Source organism: Watersipora subatra, chromosome 8 (genome assembly GCF_963576615.1).
Source record: "Watersipora subatra chromosome 8, tzWatSuba1.1, whole genome shotgun sequence".
Lineage (NCBI taxonomy): Eukaryota > Metazoa > Bryozoa > Gymnolaemata > Cheilostomatida > Watersiporidae > Watersipora > Watersipora subatra.
This window is the reverse complement of record NC_088715.1, coordinates 53,431,255-53,450,256: the sequence shown is the minus strand read 5'-3', so window position 1 is coordinate 53,450,256 and position 19,002 is coordinate 53,431,255. Positions and strand designations below refer to the sequence as shown.

The 19,002-nt window shown below is 34.5% G+C and overlaps 1 protein-coding gene across 5 annotated transcripts in view; it reads right to left on the bottom strand.

The window, feature by feature from the left end:
- Positions 1–19,002, bottom strand: part of LOC137401558 (MFS-type transporter SLC18B1-like) — a 30,066-nt gene that overhangs the window by 3,379 nt on the left and 7,685 nt on the right. For 4 of the 5 annotated variants that reach the window (XM_068087978.1, XM_068087976.1, XM_068087975.1 and 1 more), the window contains 10 exons: positions 17,843–18,164; positions 17,104–17,177; positions 14,757–14,904; positions 14,107–14,175; positions 12,400–12,487; positions 11,947–12,089; positions 10,648–10,743; positions 9,640–9,743; positions 2,975–3,070; positions 723–894 (listed from right to left, as the gene is read on the bottom strand). In XM_068087978.1, the coding sequence (XP_067944079.1) occupies positions 723–894; positions 2,975–3,070; positions 9,640–9,743; positions 10,648–10,743; positions 11,947–12,089; positions 12,400–12,487; positions 14,107–14,175; positions 14,757–14,904; positions 17,104–17,177; positions 17,843–18,127 (1,275 nt within the window). In that variant the 5' untranslated portion in view covers positions 18,128–18,164. The remainder of the gene's footprint in view (positions 1–722; positions 895–2,974; positions 3,071–9,639; positions 9,744–10,647; positions 10,744–11,946; positions 12,090–12,399; positions 12,488–14,106; positions 14,176–14,756; positions 14,905–17,103; positions 17,178–17,842; positions 18,165–19,002) is intronic. The other variant, XM_068087979.1, reaches the window with a different exon arrangement.

Below are 19,002 nucleotides of genomic sequence, written 5' to 3'. Positions count from 1 at the left end.
TATTTTTCTTTCAGAAAAGTCTAGAAGGTCCTTTCTGGGATCAAAAAATTGCAGGTTAGCAACTTTTCATGTTTTCAGAGCTGTTTAAGGTATACACTGAACTATTTGAAATTTGTACGGCACAATTTTTTTATCCAACATTTTATAATCACCGTTTCCTTATGTGAATAATCAAAAACTCATTTTCTACAGAAACATATCTTTATTTTTTTCTTACTTGCAGTATTCCACAAGCCAGCACCTTAGTTATATCTCGCGTAGAACTCGCAGATGCACATTATGTTGTGCTGATTGTTTTACAAGTCGGAGGTTTGTCAACAAAGGGTTGAGTGTGAGGTTACCATCACTACTAGCAATTGTGTTGGTGTTCACTCTATCTTGCTAGAGAAACAATATCACGCTTGAAATGGAGAATTAGCCAGAAACTATGACACATTTGCTTAGCAAGCTAATGCATCTACCTAGTCCAATCTGACCCTTACTATTCAAGAGTTCACAACCCTTTCTTGTGTAGCTGCCAAAAAGCTTTTACGTACAGTATTATCTTTGCTAGTTAGGGTATTTACAAGGCCTGACTAGGAGAAGTTGTTTTAGGTGAGTTTTTATGCTTTTGCTGATAGCTTTAAATAAGAATATTTTGTTTCTGTATAATTTCATAATTTAAAAGCGTACAGAAACATCCCACCGTAAATGCTGTGAAACATAACTATAAGCATACTAACCATTAATGTAGCTAAGAGAGCAATAACACTTTCAACACAGGGAAAACCCGCGTAGTCGGAGATGACTCCAGACAGAACTGGACCGATAGTGCTTCCTAAACAGAGACCACTGTTCATGAGTCCAGTCAGCAATCCATATGTATGCAGACTGTCTTCAGGGTAACCTTTTAACCTAAACAGTATAAAAGTTCAAAGCAGCATATAGAAAAGGAGACAAAACCCCCGTTACAATAATATTGCTAAAACAGTTTGCACAATTTTAGCTTGAAGTTTGATAATTTGGAACAGACCAAAAATATTAACAAAGTACTATTTTAATCTAAAAAATTCAACACTAGAGTTACTTTGCATAAAACTGCTTTAAAACCAGCTGATTTCATGTTAATTGCCTAGACCGCTTTTTCCACTAACCAAGTTGGATAAAAGCCTCACGTAAAAAGGCTCGAATAAGCTCAAAACGGAATTTGTCAAGAGATAAATTTCATTGGGCTGGGTCTGCTTGGTAGAAGATTCGAGAAAAATTTCCAATTGAGCAGCCAATGAAATCCCTTTTACGGCAAATTAACCATTTTCATTTAAAGTGAATGCCATACTTGTTTCAAATTTTGTGCACAGCTTCTTTTATAGCCTCAAATGCAAAGACTAGTTTTGTTGATAGCACTCCTGAAGGCCACCATAACATAATCATCAAGTTGGTTGATAGCATATGTTGTTGGTGTGGTGATAGCATAGCATCCTGTTGTGTATATTAATAGTTATAATTCTGTTAATAGCATCCCTAAAGGGCGCTATTAACAGAATAATAGCTCATGTTCCACTATTATCACAAAGACAAAAGAATTGAGTCATCTGCTCACATGATTATGTCGCACCAATAATAATGGAAGGAGTTTATGTTAGCAACAAATGTTTTTTTGTAGTTATCCATAATTAAACATAAAATAAGCAGGAAAAATTTTTTTTCAATTCAATAGAAACTTTTGCAAAAAAACGTGTAAGAAAAATTTGTGTTAGCGTAAATTTTGACTCACTAAAAGTGTATCAGATGACTTAATCAGAGCCTGCAAAAAATGGCAAAACTGCCCACTCTTCATCTAAACCCGGGCCAATAACTCCCATAAAATTGTATTGCTATTCACAACCAAAACTCTGTTTGAAAATTGGCTGTTGTAAACACAGCTCAAAACTAATTGTTTTAAGGCTGTCTATTACTTGCAAATTCACCAAACCCATCCTATAATTTATCATAGTGTATTGCTTATCTGATTTATTGCTATCACACAGTGTCAAGCACTTTATTGCTGAAAACATTATGTTCCAGTTCACCTTTTTGCCCAGATGAGTTTAAACACAAAAACATTACCACTCTGCTGACTAGCTAAAGATTTTAAAAACTCACAAATTTAGATAATTTATTAGTTTTATGCTATCGGTCAACTTACAGCAACCACAAATAAACAAATTGTATACAACAATAATTATTTCAAATTTTTAATCAGTTAAAGCAATCTAGCTGAAGCCAACAGACTGATTGACTGACTGACTGGCTGACTGACTGACTGGCTGACTGACTGACTGACTGACTGACTGACTGATTGACCAATTGACTGACTGGCTGACTGACTGGCTTATTGACTAATGACTGATTAGGTGATTGCTATGATTTATTGCAAATTTTAGGGGTGTTAGGAATTTTGCACCATGCACTTATTATTGATGCCCGATTAATTTTTAAAGCATTTCTGAAATTAAATTAGACTTTCCGAGAAGTGCCAAAAATGTTTTAGTATGAAAACGTCTTTGGACCAGGTATAAACTTAACCGTCTATCATTATGTCTCTAATGTTATGTTCTGCCCTTGCCTGTTGCCATCTAAATTTTAAGTTGCCAAGTCAAGGTCATCTTGACATTCTAGCATTTGTTCAGGTTATATAAACTATATCTGTCTAAAAAGGTTATCAATCTTTACCTTTATCACAGCTAAAATCTTCAAACGGTTGCAAAAAATGTTTGAATAAATTTTCACATTAACCATATACGATTTGTTTGTTTTAATTGTTCTTAATAGTTCACTATTCTAAACAAAATACAAAACATACTCCACCTATAGAAAAAGAAACTGTAAAATACTTAAAAACTTAGACAGCCTCATAAGACATATGCAAAATAATTCAACTAAGTAATAAGGCATCTAATGAACAAATCAAGACCAAACAACTTTTTTGTAGGGTTTAGAGCGTTGAAGTTATTACCTAGCTATCTGTAGAGCCATGGAGAATGGAAGAATATAGAAAAAGCCAGCAATAAATGAAATGATGCCATAGATTGTTGCAGAGAGCAGGAAGAACCTAAAACATGAGAACAACCATGCCAGAGTTAAAATATTAGATAGCTTAAACTATTGAACTGTTACTCATACCCAGAAATCACTGCCAGTGTAAATAAATTGAATAAGTTTCTCTACTTGCTCCCCAAGAATCAGACCACTTGTGTACAAAGCAAACAAGTATATATTTTGCAGCAAATGTGCAATGGTACAGTCAATAATGCAATAAGCATATGAGTAACTGCACAGCAAAAGACTTTCAGGTGCTATGCTTTTAGTCGATTCTAAGGTGATCTTATATAGCTCCTGGATTTTTCTTGACTTTGCCCCTCAATTGTAGGGTTGTCTCAGTAGCCAAATCTTGGACGACGGAGTGTTTTACCAGGAGCTGTTTCTTTTACCTAGTCGGGGTTTTACTCAATCATGGTGTTGTTTGCGTCAGCTGTTTCCTGTAGCTGAACAATGGCATCGCATTTGGCCACCACACTACTTCTTTCAGTAGATGCTTTGAGAGCACCATTAAGCGTCGGGAGTAGAGACCAGTATGGACTAGATTAGTGCTGTCAGGCTTTTCATTTGATTCAGCAAAGGTTCAGACCTCCTCTTTTAGTTTCTCAGATCCGATTGAAAACTCCTACTGACAACAGCCATCTTCCTATAGCTGACGGGCTTGCTCTTTCTGGCAGCAGCTCATAGACTCGTCTGTGGGTCCGTGGAATAGCACGCTGGACATTTGCACTGTGCATAACTTAGGCCGTGTTGTGATCTCCTCTGCACGTCTTGTCAGTTTGGTAAGTAAACTGGACACTGGCTCGATTCAGCACTTTAGCAGATCCAGACCGATTCAATTGTAGGAAAGCAACTCAAGATTGCTGAGCTGGCTCTAGCAACTCTATCGGCCTTATGGCTAAGCACAATTCCTAAGTCAGCTCAGTGTCGGTCAGGCATGCTCATACAAGCCCTTTTGGCAAACTTGGCTTGCTTGACTTGCTCTAGCCAATTGAAGTTCTGGTGAATTTTGTATAGTAGAGGCTCATATTCACTTGCCTTGCTGGTAACATTAACTATTTCCTATGAAGAACAATCTTTGCTGCTTTTAATCAATTGATGGAAAACAGAGCCCCAACTAGATGTGACTCAATAAGAGTTTTTTGTGGTTGGAAAAAGAGTTGCTTATGGAGGCAGCCTAGCCAATATGCTCTCATTCTTTGTTGTTGGAGGACCCTACTGCCTCATGTGAGTCTATCTTGCTCCTGCTCTGACACACAGGTACAGACCTCTTGACCACTTCAAAGAGGTCCCAAGCATCTTTCTGCTGCTGCCTCTAATAGCATTATCTGGCTCAGCATGTCTTTAAAGGAATTAACAGTCTTACCTCGTCGAGCCATAGTGACATGTTCGTAAGGTGGTTTGCCAGACGAAGATCAATAAGTATCCTGTATAGTACTTGCTCGTCGTGGTGTGCGAGTGCTAATGGCTTCGTTCTACTTATCTTTTAAGTTTGGCGCCTTCTCTCGGTCTCTGCATCCCTCAGGAAATGTGGCTCAGTATTGACAACTATACTGGATAGCCACATTCTCTATCTACATGTATATCTGTCAGATTGAGAGTAGTTCAAGATAGCAGAGGGTTATGCTAAATTATTGCTTGGGCTACTGGCCCTGAATTCAGAGACTTGGCTAACCGTTCCGGAATGCCTAGTTGTTATTTCAAAACTCTTCTAGCTGATCTGCCAATTATTTACTAAACTTCGAGTTTTTTGTTACTTTTGCTCTTGGCTTGGCCAACTCCAGCTCAATTTCCAACTCGGCTTAAGCTTCATTTTTTCTGGCTTTTGTCCTTTTATGTGAAAACTTTGACAATGCTCAATGGTAGAAGTGGCTCATCACAACCCCTCTGAGCAGACAAGATAAGGTTTTAAAAAGCTCTCAATTTACATAAATCGAGTTCTGTCCCCGTCTTTTTATAAGGAATGTCAGGTGAATCTTAGCTTGTATAACTTGGTATGATTCCATGAACTTTGCTGGTAGTTTTGTGTTTTCTTTTGCTTATTCATCAACAACAACCACTATCCTGAGGCATGGAGGGGTGGCTCCTTTTTGTCTTTTTGCCTGATAGAAAACTACTTGTCACAAAAGATATTATACACTTTTTTTGACCACTGGAGTGTCTTATAACAATCGTGTGTTGGATGAGCCTTTCATAGTAGTGAATAATACTCCGGCTGATCGGGCAATTACAACTATTGGCCTAGCATCAGCAGGTTAGACAATTATTTCATCATTGAGCAAGGAGTTCCTTTATACAGGCACACCAATTGAAAAGCAATCTATCTCAATCCTCTTGGCTTTGCATCAGTAATAAATCTCAAAGTGAGTTGCTGATTGAGTAATCGGTTAGTTGCTGATTATTTTACTCAACTACATGTACTTCATCAGCTTGCATGTGATAAGGAGTGCTGTGCAGCCTCTTCACACGCCATAGTTAGCACAGCTTGGTCATTAGTTGACTCTTCAACTGTGCCTTTTGGTACGTCTGACTCTGTTTCTCCAAGCTCATATAACAAAAGATTGTCTCATCTGAAGCAATAGCCACAACTGACACCATGGTTTCTAGGAAGGCCAAGGTGTTTTGCCATTTGATGAAGTAGTTGGTCAGCACTACTATCCACTTGTACCCTCTTAGTGCTTTTTGTATTAATTCTACTAGGTGCATGGCCACTTTCTGTCAAGGGCGTCTTGAATACAACCCTTGTCAATCTCTGGCTGTCCTTGTCCCTCCATATTTTGCTGCCTGAAATACTGCATGGCTCTCAACCAGACTTCTTACTGCCGCTCTCATCTCTTTCAAGCACCATCAAAGGCAAAGGCAGCTGGTTGCTTTTTTACACCTAAGCAGGCAAAAGCATTTGTTTGCTACATGGTGCTCTCTCTTTTGTTGTTGGGCAGACAGTAAACCACCAAGGCTCACTGTGAGAACTGCCTGGGCCTGTCACACTCCATTCAGTCGTAGTTGGAGGATGGCCAGATGAGAGGCTGTGCAGCTGCCAAAACTGCTTGTCTCCTGGCTCTAATTGTATTTCAGTCTGCTTTTGCTTAAAGGAATGCTTGATACATTTTGGCCACAGGTCCCTGGCCTGTAGTCTGCATTAGGGCCAACTCCTTGTCAGGCTAACCGTGAATCTTTACCCGAGCCCTATCGCATAGTCTAAGGGTGGCCTAGGTCAGCTCTGGGTCAACCCTCTCCCCAGCTGTCGTAGCGGCATCAGTAGAGCCCACATGACTGACTGCTTTGTACACAGTCTAGGTGATCCCTGACACAGCTGTTGGATTTCCCTCGAGTCTACCTAGCAAGGCCTGGCTTTCTATGGCAAGCTTTTTTTTGGTTGGTTAACCATGCCTCAACTCAATGACTTTACATTGCAGGCATTTTTCTGAAATAATCTGGCTCAGTGATCCATAGCATACTGGAACTTAGCTAAGATTTCAAATCTTGTTCAGTAACAACGTTTCAATGTCGATAGTTAATAAAAAGATGTGACTTCCTCTTCTTTTTACTAGCACTACAAGTTAGCTCCAACCCCTCCTACTAATTTGATGAGAACTTTTCTGAGCAAACCTTGTAGTTGCCTCTCTGTCTTTCTCTTTTTTTCAACTCAAGCTCATGAGAGGTTTGTCAAGTGAGACGTGTCCCTTCATCGAGCAGGATGGAATGTTTGACTTTCAAAGTCCTCCCCACCTCTCTGTCACTGAGATGAACACGGTTGCACAAGGGGTTAGTAGCACAGCCCACCTCGTTGCCTAGGCTGGTTTTGTAGATACTAAAGTTGGGCTAATTCAAACAGGTTTACCATGTTGGCCGGCTCTCTATTGGTGAAGGCTTAGATGAGCATCCATAGCAAGTGGCTTTTTTGCCAACCTAGTGAGTCTCAACCCTGGTGTATGTGCTAATGGTGTTACCAAAACTGAGGTTCAATGACTGTCCTTTCAAGTTGAAACACCCAGCTATAACCTTGCCTTTGAACCCGGGTCGGTTCAGGCTACTCGTCACATGAGATCCGCAAAAAATGCTTTGACAGCCCCTTGGGACAATAGCTGCTAATGGTGATGTAGCAATGTAATGGAATTTCCATCCTTACTCCTGTTCAACTATGTCATTTAGCTATTGCACTTTGCAGCAATCGTCTCTGCTGGTCTGTACAGATCCGATTTTTAGGGAGCATTGGTGCTCCCTCAAGACTGACGTGCTCAATATTTCATATTTTCTCAAGTGGCTACTTATAAAAGGCCTCTTTAGTTTCAATGTTCTTCAACCGGTTGGACGGTCTGATGATTCTATAGAACAGCAGCTTTGTCCCATCTGCTAACATTTCTTAGCTTCACTTTCCTGGCGATGATCCTGTATAATTCCGGGCCACCGGTAGAACACTTGAAGACCAGAATAGAAAAACCAGTGATGTCACACTTTTGCAGATTTGAAAAAATCCATTTTTAGGTTTTGAGACTAGCTCATGCAATAAAAATACAGTTTATGAAAAGATAAGTAACTTCAATGACAAATACATAGTTTTGTGCTTACAAAATAACATTTTTAACTCTGGATATTGGTTTTTTGTAATTCAGTAGTAAAAAATGAACACGCATGTTGGCAAAGGACATCACCTATTTTTCCATTTAAATGCACGAAAAAGGTTTTGCTCAATAAAAAATGATATTTTTTTTAACTTTAAACTATATTTAGCTATAATATAATTACATTAACACAACCAGTAATTAATAGAATTTTAAAGTTTCACTATAATGTCTAAATTTCATCACTATCTGCGGTCACAACATCACTGGTTGTAAGATTGTCAAAAAAATGGTTGATTTTCGAATTTGCAAAATTGTCTAAGGACTTGCAAATCTTGGTATTTTGCTTTGCTGATTGGCAATGGACTGGTGGTAATGCAAGTTGATTGAGTTCAACGAGGAAGCTTAGATGGTTTTTAATAGCACTCTCGATGTAACTGCCATTCCAGGATTCTCTATAAAACACCATGACTTTGCTTTCCGTATTCGCAACTTTCACTTGACGTATAGGCCTAGTTTTTATTGGGCAAATTGTCTGGTACATCTGTTTAATATATTATGTGTTATTAAAGAATTTTGAGCTGCTGAGATGATTTACATTAAAGGGTTTAGGATGTTTGCGAGCATTTTAGAACAACTTTACCCAATCAGACGGTAGGTCTATATCTGACTTGCAATTCGCCGCAATAATGTCTCAACCACATTGCATGTAAGAATGTCTACGCATAGCTTATTGTGATCTTATTAAAAAAGTTTTCTCATGGACAAGCCAATGAAAATAGTAAATGGGTGTATAGCTTGTGTTCTGTCTAGCGTATCTATTACAGAACAAATCTAACTTCACAACTTCGGTAAGAATGTGACTCCTAGCAGGGATTTTTTCTCTCCACTTTACCCACAGTTATTAGCAAAGATAAATAAGCATCTTGTCGATTCTTTGTGGTGTAAAATTGATTAAAATCAGTAAATAATTTTTGCGTGTCAGCTGCACCCACAATTTCAAAGCACTTTTACCGTTTGCATAAGCAATTTTCTCCGGTTGTGTTGCTAAAAGCCTTTGGCTTTTTAGCCTTCTTTTGTGCACTACCATCTTTCCTTTGTTTTCTAGGCTTTTCAGTTTATTCTGATTACTCAGATCTATCTCCAGATGCCATCATTATTAATAATAATTTAACGAGCAATATGTTTCCGTTTAAGCCTAGTCTTTGTGCAACATAGAGGTGTTTGGATGTTATAAATAAAGATGTAACAAATAAATTTATATTCATTGACAAATGTATTCAAGGTAAACATGGTTTTAGAACAAGCATATGCACATGGCTGTATAAGAGTGAATTGGTAGGCTTAGGAGTGTTAGTGGCGGCCCAATACATTAATTTAGTTGGCCTATCTTTATTTTCAGCGACAGAATGAGATGAAAGGGTTGACTAAATAGCTATAGTACAAACACATTTTGTGTATATAAAACGAGTATGCATATGTGGCAAGAAGAAAGCCTACAAAATTTGTTTCTAAAGTAAATGTATGTATAGTAAATGTGGTCTGAGACAAACAAAACAATCAGTTTATAATATCAAATAAAAATTCAACAAAGTCCCGTTTGTTTGTTGTATTGGGTAGAAATAGCTAAAACTAGCAAATAACTTTAAGTTAGCATTCTCTAATTTCCAGCTCACCGAAGATGCACACCACCCAAGCTACATACCATTGAAGCTATCTTATGTTAATGGTAGAACAATTATGAATGTCGCTAGATTTTTAAACTGGACAAAAGGTTTATTGGTTGCATGCATATGTCTTGTCAGAGCATTAAAACAATCCTGTGCTGTTGCGAGAATATCTAGACAATAGCTACACTTCATATTGCTGCACAGAATATTTAGACTACAGCTGTAAATATGGCTAATTATTGTTGCTATCTAGACAACTAGATTTAGACTTTCTTCTCCCACTACGTAGTTACCCACCAACTAGTTTTTAGCTACATGTTTAGGAAAGAATGTAATTATTTTATACTAACCTTTTCCCTCTGAAGAAGTAACTAAGAGGAGGAGAAGGTGCTAGAAGTAGAATGAGAGGAAGAGAAATAGCCCACACTGCTAATAGGATATATGGTGCTTTTTTCTAAAACAAATTATTTAGATTATATTATAGAAAGACTAATATTGACAAAATTGAAAACATTGTATGTCTAGGAGGAAGGCTACAAGCTTGTTAGTCATGAGCTTGGCACTCAATGCATTAGAGCTTACAGTATAGACTAAATGTAAAACATATTTTAGAAATAGTTGTATACACACTATTTACATCCAATTATGTCTTTTAAATCAGAGTCTATGGCTCAGGATTTCTCCAAAATGCAATTATAAATAAACATATGTAAACAAGTTAATTTTTAATCAAACATATTTACTCATTTCTTAAAGTTCATTAATAATGTTTATAAAATCTTATACTATGAACCCTAATGTGATTCTTGCCCAAGATAAATGATATAGCACTTTCCGAAAGATTACAAATTAATCGTTTGCTGTACAGCATGAAGTCAAAAGGGATGTGCCTTGCATTGATGTCACCATCAAAATAATGGACTATAAAAGCAAAAAATGCTCTAATCGTAATTTTACATTAGCCCAATTTTAAATGATGATGCTACTACATTACAACTCTATCAAGTAATGACACTTTTGTATTATCCTACTAGTACATCATCACAAGAGTGAATGTTCACACTCGCATGGATACTCTATTATGTGGCATGACAACGTTATCGGTTGACATTTTTTGTGTTGTATTTTCATATTGTACTAAGGTATTGTTGCTATAGAATAGGTAATTTACTACAGTAGGATTCTATTACACAAGCAATATAATGCAGGAGTGCAAGATTTGAAAATGGTGATAGTGCATGTATACATTAATACTTAAGTAGACTATTGTCAAAGCAATGTACAGCAAAGTTAATAAATTACTAGCTAGACTTACAATTAATAAAGAGTGGTGGTAATTATTTAGTAGATAGACTTGCCTTACTAACGAACTTGGCGATGCAAACAGTTCCCACGGCAGAACATATAGACCAGATAGTAAACAGCAAGCCCATGGTTGATGAGGTTGAACCAAACTGAAACGTGAGAAGTCATTTTAACACTCCGTAATGACAACTTGAAGATTATGCATGTTTAATATGTTGAGGAAACAACTCCTTCGTTAAATACTGGGCATGTATACAGTGTAGCACTTTTTACCATAACCGTGTATATAGAACTCGAAGTTTTGATCCTAAACTGCATAAACAACTAACTTGACTGCTAAGGCATGTAGAAAAATAAAAGTCATTTTTAGTTGAATATTATTTTGAAGCTCTGAACTTGTAGAGTTCAGCTGAAGAATCCAAAAAATCTATAGAATAAAGTGTTTGGCAGTTTTCTAAGAAGTTAAATATTACAGGTAACTAAAGAACAATTGTGATAGCTAAAAAAGTGGTAGCTTTAATCATTTATTGTAGATTATTCATGACTAAAAATTTTAATCATTAAAAACTATAAATCAGTGTTATTTCAGCAGCCATTTTACATTTCTCAATCAGCTATAAATGCCATTGGTCTGTCAGTAATAACTAAAAAACTAACAGATTGATTTGTTTAAAACTTGAAAATTATACTGAAAAATTAAATGCAGAAAGCAATTCATATTTATTATTTTGTATCTTTGGGTAAGCAAATATGAAAAAAGCAAAGTAAAATACAATCTTGCCTGGGCGCAAGATTGAGTATGCAAACAATTGGCAGCAATATCTTGGGCCTAGTCTTTAAATGATAAACAACACCAAAATCTAATTGGTTACAGTTAACTAGAGTTTTTTGTAATTTGTTTTTAGATATCTAGTTAAAATACAAGTGCAAGAGATTGTTCATGAAAAAATATGTGATGTGGAGCTCATCAGTCATGAATCTCACACTTCTAAAATTCACCGAAATTATCTTTTTCCAAAAGCTTGATAAGTTTTTAAAACTCGAAGAGCAACTTTTTTTTTAATTTTGGCGTTAGTACATTAAACATTCAACACATATTAGGCACAAATTCTTTGCTGGAAAATCTCACAATGTAGTGGAGGAAATATAACTCCATACTGATCAAACTTTTCAATCACTTTGGGTGCCGCAAATTGGGTACATAACGTATTATTCTCAACACCAAAAACCAATGCAAACTGATTCATACAAGTCACTATTAATTGCTGAAACGTGACAAACAAATGTCTGAAGTGTAGGCCAAAGTTCTCACCATACTGCAATACTCAAATTTAGCAAAGTTTTTTACTTACAGTAGAATGATAGTAGCTGGTGAGCTCGGTACTTCTGCTTGTCTCTGAGAGCTTTATAAATATCCAAGTGCCAAACATGAGAAGCAGTCCTGGAATTGAGAAAAAGGAGAAGAAACCACCACTTATCTTTGAACTTTCATCTTCTGTAATAAAAGTGAAATACATAATAGCACAAATGAGAATGGCTGAGGCTTTTTTGGCAAATAGACACTTTCTCTTACATCTAACAGCAGGTATAACTTTAGGCAAAAAACCATCTGAATCACTCAATAAATTATGCGCTGCCTTTGCTATGTAGCATTTTTTCAAATAAGAATAATCTGCTATAACTACATATATAGATATACACATGTTAGCTTCGTTCTAGAGTATGAACACTCTGTTTGTGCAGCCAAGTCAAACTAACATTTGTAAGTTTCATTATAACAAACCTCTGCATCAGGGTGAACTTACCAATTTTAGGAACAACGCAACAAAAGATTGGCACAGCAACCATCAGACAAGCTCCAAGAATTGCAAACATCAAGATATATCCTACAAACTGAAGGTTTATTTGGATACATATTAGGCAGTTAAAAGGCTAAAACTTCAGAAAACTATAACTATTTAGTTGATAGTCAAATTAGAAAAAAAAGTCTATACTCCTGCAATGTTTGTGTACTTCAATGTTTGCAGTTGTATGTAATGCGTTTGTTCCTTTTTTTACAAACAGTAAGAATAAATTTTGAAATAATCTTTACTGTAATAAGAACTGTGTCCATGCTGCAGTCTGTCCGAAGCCATACCAAAAGCACCAAGAATAAGATGGCCTGACGCAAGAATTAAACTCAGCCACTCTGATTTAAAGACCGACACTTTAAACACAAGAGCTCTAATTTACCATATAATATCTATACTTGAACAAAAATAAACAATCATCTGCATGCGTTGAGGCAAAAATTAATAAAACCTTTCTCAAGTGTAGTTTCGCTTTGCAAAATCTATTGTCTGTTATTGCAGTTTATTTTTAGCAATGACCAGACGTTTAAAGCTCATTACTGCTATGAATTTTTACTTATCTACTGTTTGAAACTTGGGTGGTTTTTATTGACCATTAATACTACTGAAAAGTATGATTCATATTTGTTTAGTAGTAATAATGTCATCAACTGTTATGATATTAAAAATCGTTTGATTCGGCCATGCCCTTTTCAAAAATAGCAAAAAGGGTTCAATTTTATTTTACAACACATTTGCTGTATTTTTGATGGCATTGGCAAAAGTAAAAAATTATGATAATTAACTTGGTTTTAAAATATATTTTATAGACTGTGGGCTTCAAAAGTTGAAACGATTTCTATGCGTCTCTGACAAAGATTAGGTTTTCACGACTTAAAAATGTGCGCTAGAAGAAAAGATTACCTCTCAGGGGAATCAACGCCAAAATTTCGATTGCACTGCATTCAGGCCACCATTACACCCCTCAGCGGCCCTAATAATACACTCAATAAGTCTCAATATACTGATTACTCATGATGATCTATTTTGGTGCGCTAGATTACCGAGGGTGTTAGTAGTATTAAAATAGGGAAAAAAGAGGTGCTATTTGAATTTGAGCTACTTATTATGTGTTACGATCAGCTTAAATCATTATTCCGTCAAAAACAAACGTTATTGACATTGAGTGATATTAGAATCATAAAAATAACCTCAGTTTCACACATTTTTTGTCCTGTATCATTAAATTTTAATGATTTATTTGAGTAACTTTGCATCGATTTTTAGTGTTGAGAAGAATTTGTGTGCAATTTTGAGCTCATAGCTAGAAGGGTTATTTGTAAATTTTCAACACAGGTTGGTTGCTGTATCAGACTTTGTCCTAAAATAATAGCATCTTACAGAAACACTTTTAAAATCTTGGCAAGTTGCAACTTAGATAATTTTTTTCTAATAAAGTTTTTACTTTTTTGTGTAATTAGTGACCCTTTAAAAGGGAAGTTTTATGCTCGCTGATCTTATAAGTTAATAAGTTAATAATATCTTACTTAGTTAACATATTTTTTATATTGCCAAACCATGGTGCTGCTTTAAACTTTAAAACTTTGTCTTGATTTCATTTCCTGTTTTTTGACTTGACTTGTTTCTCATAAATTTTACAAAGTAAACAATACACAAACTTACTTGAAAGAGAAACGCTCCTATTGCCGGTCCAATGGAAAATCCAACCATGTTGGCTGTTTCCACAAATGCCTACAAGCAATATTTAGAACAAAAATGTAATTAAATGTTTAAAAACATGTAATTACATGTTTATAAACATGTAATGGTCTTACAACAGTACACATATAATAGGTATCAAAGGTTGGAAGTTTCTTGAAAATTTTCTAATGAAAGAAGTTGTCAAAATTGAAAATAATACAAAAAATGTTAAGCTACATTTTGAGTTATTTAGAAAGTAATTGTTTCTAAGGTTTTTTTTAGAATAATTTAAAAGAAAATGATACAAAAATGTTAAACTTCAGTACGTAAGTTAAACTTTTAGTATAAGTAATTCAGTTTATTTTAAAATCTAGCCCTCTTTTTCTGACTATTTGTTTTTTGCTCTTTGAAAAAACGACAATCGAAGACCGGTTAAAAGATATAAAAAAATTAAAATCTTTTTACAAGCTCCTATTAAAATATTATTGAGAGAAAGTAGTGATGCTGTAACTTAAAAAAAATTAGTTGTGACCTACTCCAGCTATCCAAAAGCAAAGAAATCAGCAAGGATTGAGTGATTCATTTCTTAGGAAAATTGACTAACATGCTGGTTCATAGAATATTGTACTCACCACAATAGTTGGCGATTCATAGCCTGATGCCTTCATTAATAGACTGGTTCCTGAGACATTCAACATAGCTGATCCTATACCAGCAATACATCTAATTATCAGACAGCTGACAAAAAACAGGCTGTCTGTTTTTATTAAGTTGGTAAGCCTGTAAAAAAGATGTTTGATAAGCCAAGCTTGCTAGCTGTATTCTGACAGTGGCTTCTAATTATTAACCAGTAATAAAGACAACAGACTACAAACACAGAGTCACTTGAATTAAAAAACCTTAGAATATTTTTGAATAAATCAGTCAATGTTTTAGTAATAGTTTTGCTTTGAGAGCCACTTTGTAGTAATCAAGAGCTATGTAACTGCCACTATACATATGTAGTTAGCTTTAGTACAGCGCAGGAATTAAAATCTTTGAGACAATTTTTGTTCCAGTTAAGCTGACAAGCACTAAAAAAAATTTTCTTAATCAAGTTCATTTGTAAACGGTGAGGAACCTCATCCAACTTTTGAGTTCACAAACAGCTAATGTAGTTAAATGCAATAATGTTGGAGACATTATTATACTTGAAACTATTACCAAATCATCAAAGTATTTATTAAAAAAACAATACGGTAGGATAGTAGCTTGTGTAAATAAAAACAATGATTGATCAAATAATTGAACAAAGTAAATAAGCTTGCCTGTCAGCTTTTTAGTCTATGGCAAATACCTTTGAAAAACCGGTCAATTCCGTACATACTATAGAGCTTTGATAAAACAAACAATAAGCATCAAAGGTTGGTCTGCTAGATGAACAAAATTATTATCTATAGTTGCAATGCAAAATACTCAAAATCAACCTCGCTAAGAAGTTTTGAACCAACTAAATAAAACATTAGTGGCTCTGACTACAAATAAGTGTAAAGTCAACTGCTCAAAATTCACATTCTGGGTTGCATTAAAAACAATAATATGGCTGACCCAGATAAAGTACAAAGCCCCCAAAAATGTGCTTATCCTCAATGTCTTCAAATCTTCAAGAGCCTATACCGATTTTTTTGACTAATAATTTATATATATCGACAAAATTTTGCCTTTGATGACTAGAAACTTTTTAAATAACTGTCAGCTAATAGGCCGACTATATCAAACCATTTTGGAATCCTGATCATAATGATAAATTTAAAACTGTAAAACAGGGTATCTCAAGAGGTAAGAGTACCAATTCTATTTGATATGAAAAAAGATGCCCGAGTATAAACCAAATGTTTGTGTGGCTTGAAAATAGCAAGTTTACAAAAAAGAATTAAGATTAGTAATAGCCACAACTTGTATAAGTTTGTCTTAAAAATTTGCTGCTTCTCCTTTAGTGTGCCTCAGCTTTTACATGTGACACAGAAAATTCACATATCCAAAACCAACCAGGTTATAGGCCAGTGTAACACTTTCGAACATTGACATTTAGTGGTATTCAAGGGTAGGGAGTATTACTCATTATTAGAGAGTTGTTCAGAAGTCACGCTACTTGGTTAGCTTAAAACTGACAGAACTGTTGACCCTGAAAAAATAAAAACAACCATAAAGTTATTTTCATCAATGTTTTGGAAATTACTAAAACCTATACCTATGCTTCTGACCAGTTAATTAGTTGGAAATTTTTTTAGCAATAATCACCAGATTTTTTTTTAATATCCAGAAGCCAAAGTGCTGAAAATACTAAAATATTGTCCAAGTAGTATTTATAATGAGAAATTTAAGAGCATAAAACAAAATATTTCAATGGGCCTTTGTGCCAACTCTTTCATTGCATGAAAACAGTCATCCGTGTATATACAGATGCCTTTTCATGAAGCTTGAAAAGAGCAATTTTACATACATGTAAACCACGATTAGGGTTAGCAATAGTCTCAACTTGTATAGATTTGTGTGGGAACACTATTGAAACTTTCTAGTGTTACATGTGAGACAGGAAATTTACCTAATCCAAACCGACAAAGGTATATAGGTCAGTGCAGCACTTTTAAACAATGATATTTCGCTGTATTCAAGATTAGGGAACATGATTTATTATTGTTCAATTAACCCTTGACTGTCAATAAATGAGACACTTTCGAGGTGTCAATCAAAAACAATCCTTTTTGCTATTACATGAAAAATTGAAAGTTGTCTGCCCATGGCACATAATGACAGTCACTCAACTATTGCCTCCAAAATTTTATTAGAAAGTAGCTTATAAGCCAGTGATTATTTTCTTAGTGGTTGCTACTGAGTAGCAACCACTAATTAAATGTTGTTAACATTTAACCATCAGTTAAATGTTGTTAATTAAAAGCAACACTTGAGATTTGTGTAGTACGACGTCATAAAACTTACCCAAAGGATATGCAAGCGCCACCAGCTATTAAAGCACCTACAGCACATTGCTTCTTTGGTTGGCATATAGTGAACTGCAACACGAAATGTCACCGTTTTAAAGGCTGAAACTAATCAACTAGAAACTGCCGTAATAAAGTTTTTAACCGCTTAAAAATTTTCAAAACAGAGCCATATTGCTAAATTAAGTTGACATGAATAGAAGCAAATTAAGTACTATATACTACAGCAATAAAATTTAAAACTAGTACCTGCATAGTGAAGGTCAAACAGATTTTAGAGACCTTTTCTAGTTGGCAAATTGTTATCACCTTTCACTTTTTACAAAAATATTTTCTTGTTCTTTGAAGCTTATTTAATATCAAGTAATTTTGTTAACTTCTTGCTGCTGTACGTTAGATTTTAATTTAGAATTTTAGAATTTAGAATATTACCATTTTCCTTAAATTCTAAAGCTTCATAAGCCTGATTATTATATTTTGTAGGCTTTTTTTGCTGGTTTCGCTAAATTAAACTCATCAACATGGCTGTTAAACCTAACAAAATACTCAATTGCAGATTAATTGCTCTGGCGCAAAATTAGTTGACAGAGAAAATTGTATTTTCAAATTATGACATTCTTTGAAATGGACTTAGGACTAAATGAATCTGATTCTCAGTACATATGCAACAAATTTTTCTTTGTATAAAAATGATTAATATTAGTAATTAAAATTTATTTTCTTGCTCTGCAACTTACCATTGATCCAGCTATTGGAGCAGTCACAAATCTAGCAAAGTCGAATGAAGCAAAAACGAATCCAATTTCCGAAATCAATAATCCTTTTTCTGTGGCTACATTGGGGAAGAATGGAAAAAGAAAGGTGTCTATGCAGAATGAGAATAGTATTAAAGTTAGAATAATAGTGAGCATTGAATGACGTTTAACTTTGGTTGGAGAGTCATCTTTAGAGGAGTCTGCCTCACTGGCATCAGCCAATAGTCTTGCTGTCTCCTCTTTGTTATCAAAAGTTTCTGTATCCATTTTGAATTTCTAAGCTGAAATATGTGGTTTCTTTTTTCTGCAAATAGAAATTGTCATAAAACTAAAATCAGGACCTGCAAATGCATTATGTTTATGCTTCAGATATTGATTGCCATTCAATAAACTGCTCTGCTATCATTTCCTGTGATTGATTTCTCATATTTCTTAAGCAAGATTAACGCTAGATTAATAACCAACTAAATACAGGATATTTTCAGCTACCATCGAACAGACATACAGGCATTACTAAACAATTTAAAAGTGTGGTTCATTTTTTAAAGTTAGTTATGCACTATTTATTGTTGTATTATTTTATTGTTAGTAACAAACTGCATAACTTGTTGGTAATCAAAAAGTTTAAAATATTGCAAAGGAAGTTCGAAAGACTTCTTTACTATGCCTTACACAAAATCTCAATCAAAAAGCTTGTTCAAGATCAATATTTGTACATATATATATATATATATATATATATATATATATATATATATATATATATATATATATATATATATATATATATATATATATATATATATATATATATATATATATATATATATATATATATATATATATATATATATATATATATATATATATACATGTATATATACATATATATATGTATATATATTTATGTATATAAATATATATTTATATATATACATATAATTATATACATTTATATATATGTATATACATATAATTATACACATTTATATATATGTATGTATTATGTATATTAGCATTTAGATTAAAATAGAGCTGTACACATATAGGCAAGATGCAGAGGGTGTTCTTACTTACTTCCTTCCTTTTTTCTTTTTTATACCTTTGGTGGTGACCTTTCCTAAACATTTTCATTATGCACT